Source organism: Mastacembelus armatus, chromosome 24, assembly GCF_900324485.2.
Source record: "Mastacembelus armatus chromosome 24, fMasArm1.2, whole genome shotgun sequence".
Classification (NCBI taxonomy): Eukaryota; Metazoa; Chordata; class Actinopteri; order Synbranchiformes; family Mastacembelidae; genus Mastacembelus; species Mastacembelus armatus.
In genome coordinates, this window is record NC_046656.1 from 20740436 (window position 1) to 20759838 (window position 19403).

Consider the following 19403-nt stretch of genomic DNA (forward strand, 5'->3'; position numbering starts at 1 on the left):
TCTCTGAACTACATCTGCAAACTACATCTGTAAACTATATCTCTAAACTACATCTGTAAACTATATCTCTGAACTACATCTGCAAACTTCATCTGTAAACTGTATCTCTGAACTACATCTGTAAACTGCATCTGCAAACTACATCTGTAAACTATATCTCTGAACTACATCTGCAAACTACATCTGTAAACTATATCTCTGAACTACATCTGAATACTGCATCTGCAAACTACATCTGTAAACTACATCTCTGAACTACATCTGTAAACTGCATCTGCAAACTACATCTGTAAACTATATCTCTGAACTACATCTGCAAACTACATCTGTAAACTATATCTCTGAACTACATCTGCAAACTACATCTGTAAACTATATCTCTGAACTACATCTGCAAACTACATCTCTGAACTACATCTGCAAACTACATCTGTAAACTATATCTCTAAACTACATCTGTAAACTATATCTCTGAACTACATCTGCAAACTTCATCTGTAAACTGTATCTCTGAACTACATCTGTAAACTGCATCTGCAAACTACATCTGTAAACTATATCTCTGAACTACATCTGTAAACTACGTCTGTGAACTACATCTATGAACTACATATATAAACTACGTCTGTGAACTATATCTCTAAACTGGACTGAAAAACAGCAGGTTGAGCTCAAGGACTTGAGGAAATCAGTTTTTTTTTTAAATACACTGGCTTCATCATCTTTCTGTCTTAATGTCCTCTAGATCTCTGTTATCGTCCTGTATTGTGTATTGTATTTATTAGAAAGGTGGTTTAGGGAAAAATTATTCATATTCAAAGAAACTATGTGATGTCACAGCAGGAACCTGAATATTTTCTGTCCGGGTGTGTTTGTGCTATGTGCTCTCTGGTCATTCTGCTGTTTTCCCACTTAAATCAAAACAAAATGACGAAAACCTGTTGTTTTGGACTGGGACTTACAGTGTTGTCAGTGTACCAGTACAGAGAACACTTCTTCAGGGCAAACCAATATCTCTTCCATCTACTTCCTAGGAATCTGCGACCCTCTTTCTTGCGGTGCAGCCAGCCCTGACAGTCCACCGCGCCCAGATCTTTGACCGAAACATGTCGTCGGCTCATGGCTGCAGTCTGGAGATGGCCACAGCAGCTCAGACCAACCTGGAAGTGACATGTCACATATCGGGTTGTAAATTTAACCTAACTCTGTCAAAGATATGATACATACATCTTTAGATTCTGTTACTCACACTTTCCAGAGATGATATCATGTAACACAAACACCCACAAACAGCAGTCATAGCAGTGAGAAAAAAGGTTTCAGCTCCAGAACTTGCCTGAGAATGGTCACTTGTTAAAGTTTGCATCAGTACCAGAGTATTTCAGGGAAAAGTGTCTGTATGTTCTTTGGTTCACTGCAAACTGGAGCTGATAAAAGTTAATTCTGCAAATTCTTCATGGTGTCATGTTAAGGCCACATTATATTACACGTTTTATTTAAACTCTTCACAACATCACAGGGACTGTAGCTATGAATGTAACAGGCAATAATAATAATAATGACAGAGACTAACATTATGTTTTATTTCCCGCCTCAACATGTAGCGTAAGTGATGATTGCACATTACTCCCCTTTAGTTTCCTGTTTAGGTGTTCTGGTGTTTGTGGCCAACTTTAAACAGGACTCCAAATGCCACTAAGACTAGAAACCTTCACATGTAAATCTTCATGTTAAAAGCGAGAGAGAAATCTGATCACAGGCTCTGTTCAGTAGCTGCTTTCAAATCACACCACATGGTCTACGCAGATTGAGACGCCCTTAAAATGTATAACATATATATAATATTTAAGGTAAACACAACGCTCTGTATGCAGAATATTGTTTAGCGAGCAGATTATAAGAAATTCAACCTTATATTTTTTTGTTTTTATCTCTTTGTGCTGTAGAAATCATTTTGGACTGACTGAAATAACCACATCCTCCAAAGTCCGGTTTTAGAAATGCTGGGCCACCCATATTACAAATTTAAAAACCTCCAGCAGTGGCTCACACACACGTAGTCTGGGTTTTATATGTGCAGCTCTCTATTTTTGTTTCCACCTCAACACAAAATGTAAATGTCATTTAATTTTTGTGCAGTAGAGAATGAAAAGGTCTTACCTGCAGTGTGGACGTCCAATGGTTTAATGTTTTTCAGCAGAGGAGGAACAAAGTTTGTCAGTGCTGCATGTCAGAATATAACCCACAGCTGAGAAAGAGACCACAAAGTCAAAATCACACAGATGCAGAGAGACTCTGAGTCGGCAGTGTATTTCCTGTTTAACACGTCCCTCTTGCTCTCATCTAATTTTCTGACACGCTCTGAGCAGAAACTTCCTCTGTTTTTTTAGAAAATAAAACTTTTCTGCAGCTGCTGTTGCTTGTATGAGGATTTCTTTAGCAGAAGTTGTTCTTTTTCGTTGCTGAGGCGTCTTAGCACTGGGCAGACCAGTTTGTGACCACACAAACCCTGCACCAATCTACAGCGAACATCAGTGTTTTAGTGACATGATGGCTGAGAAATCAAACAAAACAAATCTTCATGCTGTCTGGCTTTTAATCTGAAATATTCAGCGTTCAAGACGTTCTTGGATTCAGGATCATGGCCCGACTTTGCACCAACAAACACAGTTTGTGACGTGAGCCAACACAGAAGAAACCACAGGGACTTGGCAGGGGAAAGGATCTAATTCACATTAGAAACATAAAGACTTCAAAGGTGACATGGAGAATAAAAACTGTCAGTTTTTACTATGTGAGGCTGAACTAGTCAGCACAGGGTCAAAGGGTCAAATGTGTGTACTACAGGTATGTTTACTACAGGTCATAGAGAACTACACAATTTATTACTTTCGATCAAACATTTTTTTATCTCTATGTAATACTGACATTCTCCACTAGATGGAGACATTTTCTTTCTAAGTGTAAAATGCTCAGAGATGCACCAGCTGCATTAACAGAGGAATCAAGGTTTAAGGAACCTGAAGAGACGAACTGTTTCTAATTCTGAGCTAATAATTCTAGTTCAGACGCTCTGAATGTGTTAAATAACTTTCACAGTGACTGATGCTTCATTTCCACTTGCATATTTTGTAGATTGAATTTTAAATATAATGAAAATGCATTGTTAAATGGCCCCACAGTTCACGCTGCAGGTCAGGACAGAAACCAGGACATGAAGTCCAGGAATTCTGTGGACTCTGATCAGACTGTGCTGAGACACAGATCAGGACCAGGAGGTAAAACCAGTTCTAAAGTGTCAAGCTGAGACATATTGAGGATGGATTTATGACAAAAATGCAATTTCATCCATCCAACATCTAGACCCCCTTAGTCCTAACCAGGGTCCCAGGGATCTGCTGGAGCCTATCCCAGCTCTCTTTGGGTGAAAGGCAGGGGTCCACCCTGGACAGGTCCCCAGTCCATCACAGGGCCACATAGAGACAAACAACCTCACACACTCACACTCACTCCTATGGGCAATTTAGAGTCACCAATCAACCTGACATACATGTTTTTGGACTGTGGGAGGAAACCAGAGTACCTGGAGAAAACCCACACAAGCACAGGGAGAACATGCAAACTCCACACAGAAAGATCCCTGATGGGTTTCAAACCAGGAACCTTCTTGCTGTGAGGCAACAGTGCTAACCCCTAAACCAGCAGATGATGTTTGCTCAGTTGTCAAGATATGAAAAATCAATGTAAACACAGTTGAGGGGAGTTTCATTAATAGCAGTAGTTAAGAAAATGAAAATGTACTTTGTTCAGTAGCAGTATTACTATTTATAGTATCAATAAAGTCAGACTGATTTAAAGTTAGAGCAGAGCCAAAAAAGACATTAACATTTTAAAATAAACTGCACTTTATTTGAAGTCCCAAAGCATCACAGAGACTGTGGTGCAGAGCTGTAATTACACTTAAAGAATGAAACCGGCTAAACAAGGTGATTCGCAGAAACACCTGCATGTACATGTTCATGTGATATGTGTCGTTTGGCAACGTGACAACTCTGCGCAAACAGGATCATCAAAAAAATGAATAAAGTGAGAGGAACTTCTGCTGAACAGCGCCCACTGTGGCCACATGTAGTAATGACAGGATAAAAGCCACATTAGATTTCACATTTCCCATGACCCTCTTCAGCATCACCAGGTAACCATGTGAAAGAATGGAGTTGGTCATAGCAGGCTAAACCTGTAAGAGCAAACCCTGAGTGTTTCGAATTAAGCAAGACTGTGTTTTGTTGTTCATGAATTTAATTTTTCTTTGTAAATGAAACAATTTTTTATTGCTTATTTTAAAAGTTATAGTCTCATTAAAAACAAATTAAAAAAAAGTCAAAAATCTCAGATCTGATAAATGGTTTTTCCCATTCATTTATTAATTTACATTTTAGGTGCAATAACGAAACCACAGATCATCTCTGACATTTACACTTTTGCACTAATAAGCTTACATACAAGCTTCATGGCTCTTGCATAAGCTTTAAGGTTAGTATAAAGGCACCTAACACACTCTGTACAGAAGTGAAAGACCGTTGAAGAACCTTGAAAAGCCCCTTAAACTGTGAACATCAGGGGATCAATGACGTTTCCCTGAGGAACTCCTGCAGAAAGTTGTTCACGATGGCGACCTGAAACACACGAGTTCTTCAGAGAGACTTTAGAAGAACCCCAGGTGTTTTTAGAGTGCAGTAGCTCACACCTGAAATACTGAGTTAGTTTTACCTGAAATTTTAAGCAGCTTCCAGCAGACTCTGCCAAACTATAGAAAATGCTTTTAAACATGAAAGTGAGGATTTTAGATTTAATGGAAAATGACAAAAGAGTTTTGACTGACACAATACCTCAAATTTTACTCTCAAACACAAGTTAAAGCTAGATTTGGGAAAATTACCTCTTTATTTGCTTCTGTGAGAGTTAATGTTTTCTTCAGTTTGAGACCTTTTAATAATGGCATTTTGGGTTGTTAGAGATGTTTACGTTACATATTGAGGCTAGAAAATATAATAAACTTACGACTGCTTTACAAAAAGTCATAAAATGCCTGTTGGTAACTATTCTGAATTTTAATACATGTAAAGTACTGTTGTAACAAACCAGTGAGGAGCTTGAGAAATACTTTAAAACAATGCTGTGCACTTGCATGTCTCCTTTACCTTCTTACAATTTGATATAACTGTAAAAGCACAATTTTCTTAGCTGAATGACTGAAATCAAGTCTGCAGTTGAAATAAAAATATATAAAAGCTGCTACATATGTAAAAACCCAAAATTGTCTGAAAACAAAAGGATTTTTTTTTTGGTGGAGATGAAAGGCCAGAAAAACAAAGATATAACTACATTTTCTGTTTTCATGAACAAGATGAATGTTGAAGTCCTGTATGGAAGCTCAGCAGGTCCAACTGTAACAGATTCCTAGTTTTCTTATAAGATTTCCATATTTCATTCCTAATTACAGGTGAGTTGTCTAAATACCTGTATGAGCGATATTTTCTTTTAGATTTAAAGAGTCAATACAAGATGTTAAGTTTCAGCAGTTTAAATCACTTAGTCCATGTCTTTAAGCCTTTAAATCAGCATGTTTCCTCAGCCTGTTTGTCTCATTTCCACTTTTCTTTCAATAACTGGGTTTTCCAGTCCATGACACTGACACTGATGGCAGCAGATGGTAAACTTGAAACACTGCTGCCACAGATGCTTCGTCCATGTTTTCATTCAGCATTAAAAATACACAGTGCACTTTGGATCAGGCGTGGCATCCAGTTTTGGACACATCGGACTTTTCCGAATTTATCCGAAGGAATTACAACCTGGATGCTGACGTGAGTCAGGAACTTGTAATTCCTGAGAATCAGCAGCAGTTCAAAGGCAGGAAAACCTAAAATCACACATTTACACTGATGAATGTGAAATTTAAAGAAACAATCTTCCAATTTTCTGTTGATTTATTACATAGAAAATGAAAGTGTTAAAGGGACTTTCTGGTGGAAACTCATTTGACAGCTCTGAGACGTTCCTGATGTGTTTCCTTCCTTGTTGCGTGTTTGTTGTTGTTGTTGACTGTATAGGGAGAAGACCCTGCTCCACCCTAAGGTCTTACCAGAGGTCAGTTTTCCATAAACTGCTGTATTTCACCTGAATTTCACCTGGGGTTCAGGCTTTGAAAAGCTATTTACACCATGTTCTTCCTGCGTCAGTGGCTGAGCAGCCTGAGCCGAGCCAGCCAGTTGCTGAGCAAAGATGTCGACTGTTTAGTTACAGCCTGAGAAGGAGAAACAGCAGCGGAGGCGGCGGACTTCTTCGACGCCGTTTCTTGATAAGCGATGGTGGCGCTGTTGTGCAGATCGGCGTTGATGAAGCACTGGCTGCCTCGGATGTGGTCGACGCCACGGGCGGACGGGTGTCCTCGGTACGGCAGAGGGAAACACGGCTCCTCCTCTGCGATGACGCTGATCCCCTCGTTACTCAGGTACCTGTGCAGGATGTCCTGCCCTGTTCAGGAGGCGACACGGGAACAGGAAGGTAAATCTCCTCTGTTCAAATCAGAAAATACCTTTGACAGCAGGGTTTTGATTTATAGCAGTGTTTTCCTGTAACTACACTGTCCGCTGTGCTGAGACGATTTCATTCATGAGGTTTGAAGTGATGACGAGATTACTGTAGACACCCCAGGCTGACCAGTCACAGTCCACATGGGAGCTGCTGTGGTCCTGACAGGTGTAAATGCTTTTTAACAGGTCCACATGCATCGGCTGCCTAGCTACGGTCTAATTTCTTACCTAGCAACAAAAACTCCCTTTTCCGTCTTTAGTCCTGGAACCAGAGCAGACTCAGATTAAAGGGTCAAAGGCTGCAGGTTAAAATACTGTTCCTCTTGAAGCAACAAGTGAGAATTGATTGTTTGAGATGTTTGATGTTTCTTCATTTTGCTCTTATAAACAAATAACTAAAGCAGGTCGGTTTGTTTGGAGGTCAGGGATCGGACTGTATTAATTTTTCATCACATAAAGGATTTAAAGTGAAATTTGACAAAGCTGCTCACAGGTTCAAAGAGTCCACCTGCAGTTAAATCCAACAGCCTCTTATCTTAAATAAACTGACAACACACACATTGTGATCCGGACAGTTTGTTCCTCAAGGTGAAGTGCTGTAAGAACCAGACCGAACTGTGCCTGGAATCACTTGTGTCGATGCAGCATCAGCTCTCGAGGTTAATGATCGACGAGGTAAAAATTCAGAGCACGCAGCCCGACCTGCTGCGGTTTGTCCTCGGCTGTTAATGAGGCAGACAGGCGGCCATTACTGATAACGGTCCGATAACAGGCGCTCGGCTGCGTCTGGTTCAGCCGGACAGCTGCGGCTTACCTTTCCTTCCCCGAGTCCCGGGCCTGGAGGACGGATCGGACACGCCAGAGAACGACTCCACCGGCATGGAGACGGGTCGGGGTTTACCTGAAAACCATCCAGACACAACAAAAGCTTTAAGACCCAGGAAAACTGCACGTGCACTAAAAAAAAAAAAAAATCATTTAATTTTTAATCTGACTGTGTTTACGTTCGGGTTTCCTCCCTCCTGCTCCCAGTCCGATGTGGTCTTATCTGTCCACCACCACCGCTCTGAAGAGATTCCCTTTTTAAATCTAACCACTCGGGTAATGTGACATTCATATGGAGACCACGTTAACTTTGATGTTTCAGTGATTTTTATTGTTTTGGTCATTTTACTAAAATTTGGTTTTGGTTATTTCTGGCCTGGCTCTGTCCAACAGTGACAAAATCCAGCACTTCTAAAGTCCCAAATAAACACCTTTTAACAAGTTTAGTTCATCTGTGCAGGACAAAGACAGTTTCTGTCTCCTGGTATTTCCTGGTATTTATTTTCTCTGGGACAACATTTGGTCCTGTTCTTGAAACGTCTGTGTGAATGTTTAGACTTTAATGTTTTATGGTTATACTTCGGGTGAGATAATGAAGTCTGAGTCCTCACAAGGATGGAAATGTTCACGGGCTGGGGCACTTACAGCGTGTAGAGGGGCGCTGTCGCAGGCGGACCGGGATTGGCTGGCTGACTTCAGACGGGGGGCTCGCACTAGTCCTGCTGTCGTCTGCAACAGTGAAGCGTCGCCGCATGTCTGAGTCCAGACACGAGTTCGGAGACTTCGGCCTCATTTTCACACCTGGAGACACGTTCATGTTCCCGTCTCTGCAGAGCAGCAGAACAGGAGGATCGACGATTGGATTCTGCTTAACACTGTAGACGTATAAGTTCATAAAGACAAACTTCTGTCGGCTCAGTCTGATACTCACAGAGGTGTGTACGGGGCTGCAGGGGGAGGGGGGATGTACAAATCCAAGACGGCTGACTTCCCTCTTCTCCCAGGAGCCTCCGAGGTTTCTGGCTGGTATGATTTGTAGAGACCTGGAGCTCCCTGAAACGTCTTGATAGAGATGGAGAAAGAGTATTTATCACTGTGCAGCCGTTTTTTTAAATGTTGCTGTGACTCCTGATCAGTGACTTTTAGTCTGTAGTGCAGTTTCTGAGCTAACAAACGAGAAGCTGGTGCTTCCTGAACACTGTTTGTCATAAAACAGCTGGAGAAGTGAAAACAGCAGATGAAGCTTTTCTGTTTCCTTTCCCACATCAGGAGCTTCTGTGTTTCCATAAACACGTCAAAAACACAGCAGGAGGTTAAGATGCAGTGAGAAACGTGTTCCTCTGCCGATTCAACCTCTGATTCAATTAATACTCTCTAGAGATTAAATGTGGATTCATCCGCTGCTGAAAATAGTCCCAACAAATGCTCTGTTCCCTAGAGTTTGATAAAAACCCCAGTAAGCAGAGGGGTCAGGAGGTTACTGAGGATTTGTTTACTTTAAGGTTTATATCTGTGCTGTGTCTTCTGTCATGTCGTCAGTAGGAGCCACAGACTAGACTAACACTGCCCAACACTGACTGCAGATGTGTTTTGAAAGCTGAGACTGAGCTCATCAACCGAGCTGTCGAGTGGCGTTTATGGAGTCTATCTTCCCTAAACACACACATCCTGCACCTCCGTCAACACAAAAGCCCCAAAGGTTGTTTGGTGAATTCAGAATTGTCACATTGTGCAGCAGCATATGAGTCATCATCCACAGACAACTAACGTCGACGCAGCCTGATGTTTGGAGACTTTCCTATCCCCCCTTTTCCAGGAAAAGGGAAGAAGGGATGCATTGTTCACTCACACATCTCTGCGGAGCTGCAGACTCGGTGGCTGCTGTGTTTTCTGGTTGAATCACTCAAAGACAAACGGCTTCAGTGAAAACTAAAAGCTGTGACGACTGAAAACCAGGACTTGTATTCACCCAAACACTGAAAGACTCTGCTGCTCCACAGCACCTCATCACCAGTTTATAATAAACAGCTATTCCACAACATGGCAACCCGTCTCCACAGAGCATGACTGATTCTTTCTACACCTCCTCCTAATAAATAAAACAACCCAACCTGTGTGTTTGTGTGGTGTGTCCAGGTGCTGCACAGAAGCTCATCACAAACAAAACGTGCCTGAATAAAGACGTATTTAAACAGAAACAGACTATACAGCCTCAGCTTAAAGTCTGGGGATTCGGCACCTTGTTTTCACCCTCATCTGTGTTGGTTTTCTCTGGGAGGAATCAAAAAGTGTGTTAACCTTCTGGACTCGCTGCACCGAGGCTGTTGGGGCAGCTCACCTGTACGAGCGGCGGTCTCCAGCGCAGGTTCTTCAGCGGAGCAGGGGCGAAGGTCCCAGACGGCCTCTTCTTCACCATCAGGATGACGCTTCCAGACTCCACCCTCAGCTTCTCCACCAGGTGCTTCAGCTGCCAGCCCACCTGGACCAATCACAAACCAGAACATTGAGCTGTGCTCAGCACTGAGGTCTCTAGAGGACACTAGCACGAGGATATTAAACTTTTCTATCAAAGGCAGTGATGTGGAAAAGCAGCAGTGATCACTCACTGATCAAATCAAAAAACTAGACTTTCTAAGTCAGTGTAAAGGAAGTTGGACAAGTTGGGAAACACTCGCTCGCCTTCGGATGTTTGACTCACCACTGTCTGTCTGTTGACTTGTATGACTTCGTCTCCAGCGTGAATTCTGTGGGTTTTATCTGCTGGAGACTGAGAGGAAGACAGAGAACTGGTGCTTAGCTCTCAGTAGAAGGAAACTGATGGTCAACACAAGAGTCAGTATGCAGCATCTTTGACTGTTTCATTACTGAAGCAGTTCCTTCTTTTGTCTCTGAAACTCTGATTTGAGAAAAAAAACAGGCTGGAAAGTGTTGACAGGACTTTGCAGACCAGATCCTGGCCAAACACTCACGTTCTCTGTTGTTCCTGTGATGACGTGAAGCCCGTCGTATGTGGATTTGATGTAAAGCCCCTGGAAAATGAAACAGACTTTATGGACTCAGTCCTTGAGAATCTTCGAATGTGTGAATCTTCGATATAAATACACCTCATGGTTTCTCTGTAATTCCTGGCTGCAGTGGTTGTAGGATTTTGCTTTTGGGACCTACATCTGGTTCTGTTTTTGAATCGGTGCTGATTGTGGTTCTGGGTGCAGAACTAAAGTACCTGTTAGTGTTTCTGAGGGGAAGTCGGGTTAAACTGGGGGTTTTCTTTTTACAGCACATGATACTTTTCTCACATGTGTTGTCCTGCTGATATGTCTGAATGTAAATGATGACGTCTGTCCTGCATCTGTGCTCAGCCTCACCAGTCCCTCCGCAGGCTTGATGTTGGTGATGTGAACCTCCTCCAGACAGGCCATCTCACTCTTTGAAGGGTCAGAAGTCTCCTGGACCGTGTTCTCACAGACGCCGTTCAGAGCTCGTGACTGAAACACAAAACATTCGCTCACATGTGACAGGAAATTGAACTTCTCTTTATCTCCAGTCTGAACTGAAGTTTTACTGTAGTTTTACAGTTTTACAGCCTTCACCTTTAAAGAACAGTCAGACATTTGGGTAAATGAATAAATTCACTTGCTTGTCAAGAGTCTGTCGAGGAGATTGACACCACTCTCATATCTGTGCTTTAAACACTGTGCACAGCTGGAGTCTGAAGATGATTATCTCAGACTGGAAACAAGAGGAATCCACCTCTGAGAATCACTACTGAACATGCTACAGCTGCAGTATTTTCAGTGATATCTGCCTTCTCATGCAACTGCAATGGACAACTGTGTTTGTGAAGGAATGCAAACTATTAAATAACAAAACAGCAATAAGAGAATATTCAAGTTAGCAGCGTAAACTACAGGACTAATAACTCCTGCAGAAGCAAACTGTTGGTGTCTGAAGAGAAGAATAAAACAACGTGTCAGTTGTAAAGTGCCTGAACGTCGTTCTGGGAACAACAGGACAACTGACAGGAAGGGTTATCTAAGACAGGAAGGAGGCTCCTGAGCTGAATAAACAAACCTGCAGCTTCACACACACAAACACACACCAGACACAACGGGGCTCTTCACACAGGACAGGAAAGGGAAATGTGTCTGTCAGTGTGTGTGTTTCAGCAGCTCCCTGCATCCAAAGCAGAAAAAAAAAAAGAGAAGCAACACTCACCACTTCCAGAATCTTCTCCTCCATCTCATAAACCGTACAGTCCTGCAGTTAAAGAGACACAGAGACGTCACATCTCATCAAGACGACTGACTCACAGGCACAACAGACACAGGCACAATATTCTGACCACGGGGCATAAATCACAACAACAAGGAAACGAAAATCACAAGATGAAACTCTTTGACCTTAAAGACTCTTCAGTGCTTCCTCATCACAGACATGAAACAACATGAACATGTCGTTTAAAATAACAGAACTTTAGATTCTTCTGCTTAACTTCTCCAAGACACGTGACGCTGAAGGACAAAGACAAGTACTTTGTTTGTGACTCAGATGTGATGTCGTCTACAACATGTAAAAAAGAAGCTCAAACTATTAGGGAATAATGGGATTATTAGAGCGTGAGTTGTCAATATTCAAACACACACACACACACACAATAACATTTCATATACACACCAGGAAACAAAGTAAGTGAACCAGAGTTTTGTTTGTTTTAAAAGCAGCAGATTTGACAGCCTGCACACCAAACGAGACAGATGTCTTTTCAGGAGTCTGACTGTGGTAAACTGAGATGGGATGGGTAAAAAAAAGAGAAAGCAATCAGCGGGGAAGCAAATATTTGAGAAATGACAGCCTACAGGAGAACGAAACCAGAGGGAGGGACCGCGAACGCCTCGTAGAGACAGAGGATTCCTCCTGTGGTTGGTGAAATAACAGCTCCCTGTAAACAAGCTGACAGGATGATTGCATGACAGCGCGGCAGGGCGACGCCTCAGAGCTGCTCTGAACTCTGCAGTCACATGTGGAGAACTGACACACACACACACTACACACACTAAACACTACAATAAATATCCAGCTGCATAGACTCGCTTCAGCTGCAAATCCTAACACACTCCTCTGCTCCTATTGGCTCAAGCAGCTGCTGGTCATGTCATATTAAAACGATTACACAAGAAGCAGCAACAAGAAACGCACAAATGAGAGTCGGCATCACTGCACGTATGTAAACGTGTGCCGTCCTGAAATAGTTGTGCAGCTGTTGCATTTTACTTTTGCAACGTTAACACGTCGCTTAAACTCGCCTTAATACTCACTAGAGACCAAACGTAGATTCATCCGCCTCTGAAAATAGTCCCCAACAGATGGAGTCAGTACAGTGAGCAGCAGGAGGTTATTGAGCCTTTAATGAAAGTGACGCAGGTGTTTGTGAGCTCTTCTCCAAGATTTATGTCTCCTGTGGGAACACTGGGATTGGTTCAGACAGGGTAGAGAACCCAAGAGCACCGACAGACTGACGGACCTGTCAGTGGTTTGCTGTTAGTTGAAGCCTCTGAGAAGTATATTTATGAGCTCATCCAGGAGGTTTTAACCCGTCTGTGATGTTTAACCAGCATCATGAGGGAACAGCCTCTTTCAGCTGATCCCTGCTCTCTCTAAGATTCCAAATATATCAGGGTATGACTTAGGGATTTTTTGTCTTAATACAATAACGCACAAAAACTCCAGATGTTACAAAAAGTGAAAACTCTCTCTCTCTCAAGTTGTGGCTATTTGTTGTAACGCTGAACATCTGAAAGAGACGTGTCATGTAAAGGACTGTGTACATGTAAACAGCAGTTATCTGGTGAATCTTCAACATCATCAAAGTCTGAAAACAAACAGAGATAATGCTAAGAGGTTTGACCTCAGTCCACGACCATTTCCTCTTCTCCATTTAACACAAGTATCCTCACAAAAAACAACATCAGAATTTGTCTGTCAGGGCTCAGAGCTGAAAATACTGGGTTTCTAGAGGAACACCCAATAACAGCACCGCAACATATTCGAGCCTCACTGACCTTCTGGACCGTGGAGGTGAGCTCCAAACAGAGCTGGATGATTCTGCCTTTGGTGGAGGTGAAGTCGCTGGTGCTCGTCAGGGGGGTCCTGAGAAGACAGAATATTCTTATTTTTACAGTGGAGAGACCTGCAGCACAACCCTGAGCCCTGCTGCTGCTGTTCAGTCTGCAGGGCTGCTTGTTCAGCCAGATCCAGAAGTACGTATGTGATTGTTGCAGTTTTCGTTCACATCATAAACCACATATTTCTGCTGCAGGAGCTCCTCACATGAGTCAGTGAAGTTACAGCTGTTATTATACTAGTGTCTCTGCACCTGTCAGTTCTGCTGCTGGAATAATCAATAATCAGGCTGCCAATAATTCATGTTTGAGGGATGAGAGAAAGTTCATCATTTAATCAGGTTCAGCTCTGAATACTTTTAATGCAGAATAAAATGCTGCTGAACACCAGCCCAGGTGTTTTTGTGTGAGTGTCTGCCAGATGTCAGGTATGTTCTGTGTAACAGCTGCATTACTGCAGGAATGTTCTTCAAGCTGATACAAGAAAAATACGAGAAAAACCAGAACAGGTCAAACAGCAGACTCAGAACTGTACCAGACTCAATCAGATGATGCATTTTAACGCCAGCTGCAGACCTGTGTATATGTGTATGCAGTATTTGTGTACAGTATGCAGTATTTGTGTACAGTACGCAGTATTTGTGTGCGTTTGTCTACCTGTCCAGCCAGGCCAGCAGACTCTTGGCGGCTCCGATCAGCTCGACCACAGCGGTCAGAAACTCATTTGAGGGCTGATGGGAGTTTTTGGTGTGGTAGGCGGGGTTCTTCCTGCGCTGCGACACGGCGCTACTCAGGTTGTGGTGCGCTGCTCTCATCTTCCCCACCAGAGTCTTCAGGTTGTCTGATTCCACTCCATAGTTCTGTGCAACATTTTAAACATATTGCAGACATTATGAATATATACATATATGTACTACCTTAGTATATGTACTATACAACTATAGTTGTTCCACCCATCAACGATTCACTCTTTAGAAAATGTGGCTTTGTCTGAAACTCTGAAGGTTTCAGTTCTGTTTATTCTAAAAGAGCAGCATCAGCTTGTGCTAAAAGCACTGGAGGCAGTTTCCCTTTCAATTTCAGCCACAAATCACAATGTAAAGCAAACGCACAGAGGCAGACGGAGGCTAAAACTCTGATGATTCTATTATCGTCTATCAAAAACCCAGACTGAGCCTTGTTCTCAAGCAGGACTCTGAAGTATTACTCTGAGGCCTCACTGACAGACCTCAGCTGATTCCTTCCAGAATCTTTTAGAATCTATTTTCCTTCTTCTGCTCTCTTCTAAGATATCTGCACTTATCAATAACTGCAGCTGATCAGATTCTTATTCCAGCTTTTCGTCTCCACAGATCAGAACAGGATCTCTAAGTTTTCTCTGTCAGTTGACGGTATGAAGGCACCGGCTCGCCTGAGGCCGCTCGGATGTTTGAGGCGTCGTGACGCTCAGAGCTCAGAACGAAAACATCTGCAGCCAAACTGACATTCCACCTGTCGACTGACTGCACTGTAAAAAAATAAAAATAAAAATTCCACCTTAACAAGACATGACACCTGACAGGATCATGTTTCAGACCAACTTCTAAATCACGTTAAAAGCAACAGCAGCGGATATCAGATCAAATCAAATCAGACAACATTAGACCTTTGTTGGACTGAAACAGGCAGAATCTTTAAATGAGCCGTGGCCCTAAATGTGCCCAGGAACCTCAGGATTGTAGCGGTAACATATGTTTGTTGTCATGTTCATTCAAAATAAGAGCCCAGAGATATCAGTGCAATATTCAGAGCTTCACTAGACTTTAGGGCTGATTATCACTGTGCTGTTTGAATATATGTGTGTGTGTGTGTGTGTGTGTGTGTGTGTGTGTGTGTGTGTGTGTGTGTGTGTGTGTGTGTGTCAGGGGAAGGGTGGTGGGGTTTCTGTGACAGGTGGGAGGGGTCACATCTGTTTCCTGCTGCACACCAGACAACAGCAAACTGAGCTCTGCTCTGCAAAAAATATCCACATCACGTCACTTGACCTTCAGGCAGGTCTTTCAGGAACACTGCTGCTGATGTGCGCGATATTCATGGCTCTTTTTAGCTGTTTGCACTTTGCTCAGAGTGAGGTCATGACTATCTGACGATCTCAGGGATAAAATGTAGTGAGGACAAGAGTGGTGATCTCAGGTTGGTTAAGAGGTGTGGAAAAGGCCAGTAAGTGAACTTTGATTTAAGAATAGTTAGTCACATCAGGCGACTGACGCAGACGCTGCCCGACTTTAGTCAAACTGGCATTTCTGTGAAAACTGATTTAATGATATCGATGTGTAGATGTGATTATTCTGACAGAAAGAAAAAGTGAGAGAGAAAGAGCCTGTGAAAGTGAAACCAACAGCACAAATATACACGCAACAATCAGAGTTACAGAGTTTAACAATCAATAATTCGCTTAATCATCAGAACTGTATGAACTGATCAGGCTTCTCTTTCGAGACCAGTGAGACCAGCTCAAAACCACAAATACATGTGGAATTAATCATTAGGAAGTGAACCCACTAACCCGTCTGTCCTGAGAAAAATAACCTGAGCACACAGAGACCATGTGAGCCTGTGTGGGTGCTGAGTAACGACAAAGGAGTAACGTGGACCCCCGAGCTGGAAGCACCGACACAAACTGCTGAGTTTCAGTTTCCTCCTCTGCACCTACGCAAACAGTAAGAACCAGAGCACAGTCGGCTCAGAGTCGATCTGCCTAACGTCAAGATAATGTCACCGTTCACCCAATTAGCACAAAATTCAACTTGCTGATGAAAACGATATTTGGCCAAAGCCTGAAAAACAAATGTCCTTTACTTTCCAAATAATGATTGTATGAATAAATACCTTCAACTCATCTTTAACTACCCAGGAGTGCTGTTGATAGAAGAATAAATCATCGTAGTAGGTGTCATGTGTGGCACTGCTGCTGTTATCGTCTCCATTTTCAACCATGAAACCTGGGACCTGACAGAGCTCCTGTCTGTTACTGTTCCAACACCACGGCTGACTGAAACAAACGTCTGGTCTCTGATCCTGCAAAGCTGGTTTCAGCTTAAGTCAAACACTTTAAAAACATGAAGACGTGTCAGTTTGACACCTGGTTGTTTTCAGGTCATTTCCCATATTATTGGCTTGAAAAAAAATGTTTTTGTTCAAGTTGTTTTAAGCAGAAACCACTGGTACAACTTTTTTTTTTTTTTTTTTTTACAGGGCAGCAGCAGTAGTATCACAACCAGCCTGTGGGTATTTTTCCAGATCTGATAACGATTGAACAGAGTGCATTTTATTTACCAAAGCACATTCTCTGGCACGAGAGCCAGCAACAGTCAAAACCACCGAAATCAGCCCGGGTCATGGAAATTAAACAACTGTTTCACAGGCTGGATGCTCAGATTCTATAAAACATTCAGGCTCTCATATTCTGGAGGATCTACCAGGGCACAGGTGGTTGTCCACACCTCAGCACACAGATAGTTGTGGCACATGTCTGTTGACTGTTTGCTGGCCAGGTGAGCCCAGCCCATTCAGGTATCACCACCAGTGAACCCCAGTGGAAAACCAGTTAATTACAGCAACACTGAACAAAGAGCACTGGGTTGGAAAAAAAACCCAGAGTCAACATTGGCCAAGCCAAGTCATCATGTAGGAGTATTTCTCTGTAAACGGCTTCATCAAACATGTCAACACATTAGTGGCGACGTTACAGCGAGTGTCTGTCAGACAAGTCAAACAACGACTGGCGTCTTCATCACAGATTCAACCACAGGAGTGAAAGTTTAAAACTTATAGCAGTGGAATACAAGTGTTCTCCCTGTCATCAGAGGCATTACTAACACAGCATGCACAGCTGCTTGTTTCCATGGTTACAATGCAAACAGGAAGTGATGATCGAACACAAAATTTCATGGTGTGAATCTGCCAAAACCTAAAAAAACTGAAGAAAGTTGCCCATGCTCAGCTGCTATAAGGCCTGGTGCTGCTCAAAGCCTGGAGATAAAGTGGGAGCACAGACCACTTAAGGTCTGCAGAGATGTTACTGACCAGGGCGCACAGCAGATCCACGGCCTCCAGCACCAGCTCCTGATGTCCGACCCGCGACACGCCCAGAGTCAGCAGCTCCTGGTGGGACATGTGGAGCAGCTTCTCCCCGTCCACCTGCTGCTGCTGGAAAGTCGGGATGTACTGCTGCAGGCTGTCGTCCAGACCTGGGGACACAGAGAGACGAGACACTGAGAGGGGGACACCAGGGAAAAGATAAAACTTTGTTGGTGTTAAATACATTTGACTGACAACATGCAGGTATCGAAATACGACCTGCCCTGACTGCAGCTGAGCACAGGGAGCGCCGACACATTCAACATAAGACTGAGTACACGATACTGGCACAGAGCTTGGACTCAGCAGCTGAGTTTCAGTGAAAGTCGGATCTGTAATGATCCATTCACGTTTGACAGCAAACACAGCTGCTGAGTCAACACCGGTTTATTGACTCTTCCTGTTGCTCCATCACACACATCATCCTGCAACTCACCACACCTCAGGATCAGGACCAGCACCTCTGGACCAGCGTAATCAATAAGTTAGAAAATAATAAGTTCCAGCTCTATTTTACACACTTCAGGACCAGTCGATGAAACCTGTAGGATCCCACTTTCACTCCTTCTGACCTCGTGTGACCCTGAGTGAGACACTGCCAGCTCCACCGGCGCCACTCTGCACCCAACCCCGAACCCTGAACTCTGACCTCTGAATGGGAGCAGCAGGAGACGAGATAAAAGACTTTCACAGCTGGATCAGTGGAAGAGCACTGAGCCTCCACATATTTCTACACACAGATCTGAACAAGACAAAACGACGACACGCTCGAGAATGGAAAAGATGTTCAATTATCAATTTATTGACAAAACATGCCAATTATTTTTGTCACGAATTATGTGACTAATTATTTCTAGCACTAACAGAAAAATATGTTTTAGCCGGTCACAAACAGGAATTCATCCTAATTTAATGCTAAAAACCAAAGATAAGCGTAATCAAGGTTAAAGTCTCTCATACAAAAACTAATCACCAAGAAAAGAAATTACTGCAGCTTTAAGTAGTTTTTAAAACAGTAAAAATACTGTTTCATCTTCAGTTATTACCTTTGAAAGTCAATAATATCATATTCTACAGCTGAAATCATTTGGTGTCTAATCATAATAACTGACAGATCATTTGATAAGGAAAATAATCAGTAGTTGCATCTTATGTTGTTGTGTCCACCTCATGCTGGATGAAGAAACTTTCTGAAACATCAGTGAAAAGTGAAAATAGAAGTTCTCTTTCATAGCATTCATTTCGTGTCTCACTATGGTCACGCTGGAGGCGTTCCCATAGTGAGACACTCACTCATGCTAATCAGAGAACCGGGGTTATAGCCATAACCTCAAGTTTGTACAAACTGGACCCTGCAGAGTGAGACAAACAGACTTGGTGGTTTTCTGTTTGACTCCTAAACTAAAAATACACGTTCAGTTTGAGAAAGCCTTTGAACACACCCGTCCACCAAATGGCAAATTGTGCATCAGCTCAGCAACACGCCAGATCAGCAACTGGTCGACCAAACGCCCCGAGCGGGTGTGAGGAAAAGACAACAACTGCCCCTGCATGTGCTCATTAAAGTGTCCTGTCTGTGCTCAGACGGACACGCAGGGCGACAGATGGCCGGCACTCACTGTGACAGCAGGGAGGGACGTGACTGCTGATGTGACACCTCTGTGATTTCAGCCCCTCACACCTCAAGACACCTCCCACTCTAAAGTGCGTTTGCTAATTCCTTCATGCTCAAAAGGAAAAGTTA

At 42.9% G+C, this 19403-nt stretch overlaps 1 protein-coding gene across 1 annotated transcript in view; it reads right to left on the reverse strand.

Annotated features, from left to right (window-relative positions):
• Positions 1-19403, reverse strand: part of LOC113136964 (connector enhancer of kinase suppressor of ras 3-like) — a 31507-nt gene that overhangs the window by 2673 nt on the left and 9431 nt on the right. The window contains exons 2-15 of the mRNA XM_026318165.1: positions 17606-17769; positions 14198-14400; positions 13481-13568; positions 11637-11678; positions 10787-10906; positions 10391-10450; positions 10120-10188; positions 9760-9900; positions 8353-8483; positions 8067-8248; positions 7411-7497; positions 6241-6537; positions 5856-5923; positions 963-1160 (exon numbers count right to left, since the gene is read on the reverse strand). Coding sequence (XP_026173950.1) covers positions 963-1160; positions 5856-5923; positions 6241-6537; positions 7411-7497; positions 8067-8248; positions 8353-8483; positions 9760-9900; positions 10120-10188; positions 10391-10450; positions 10787-10906; positions 11637-11678; positions 13481-13568; positions 14198-14400; positions 17606-17769 — 1850 coding nt within the window. The remainder of the gene's footprint in view (positions 1-962; positions 1161-5855; positions 5924-6240; positions 6538-7410; positions 7498-8066; positions 8249-8352; positions 8484-9759; positions 9901-10119; positions 10189-10390; positions 10451-10786; positions 10907-11636; positions 11679-13480; positions 13569-14197; positions 14401-17605; positions 17770-19403) is intronic.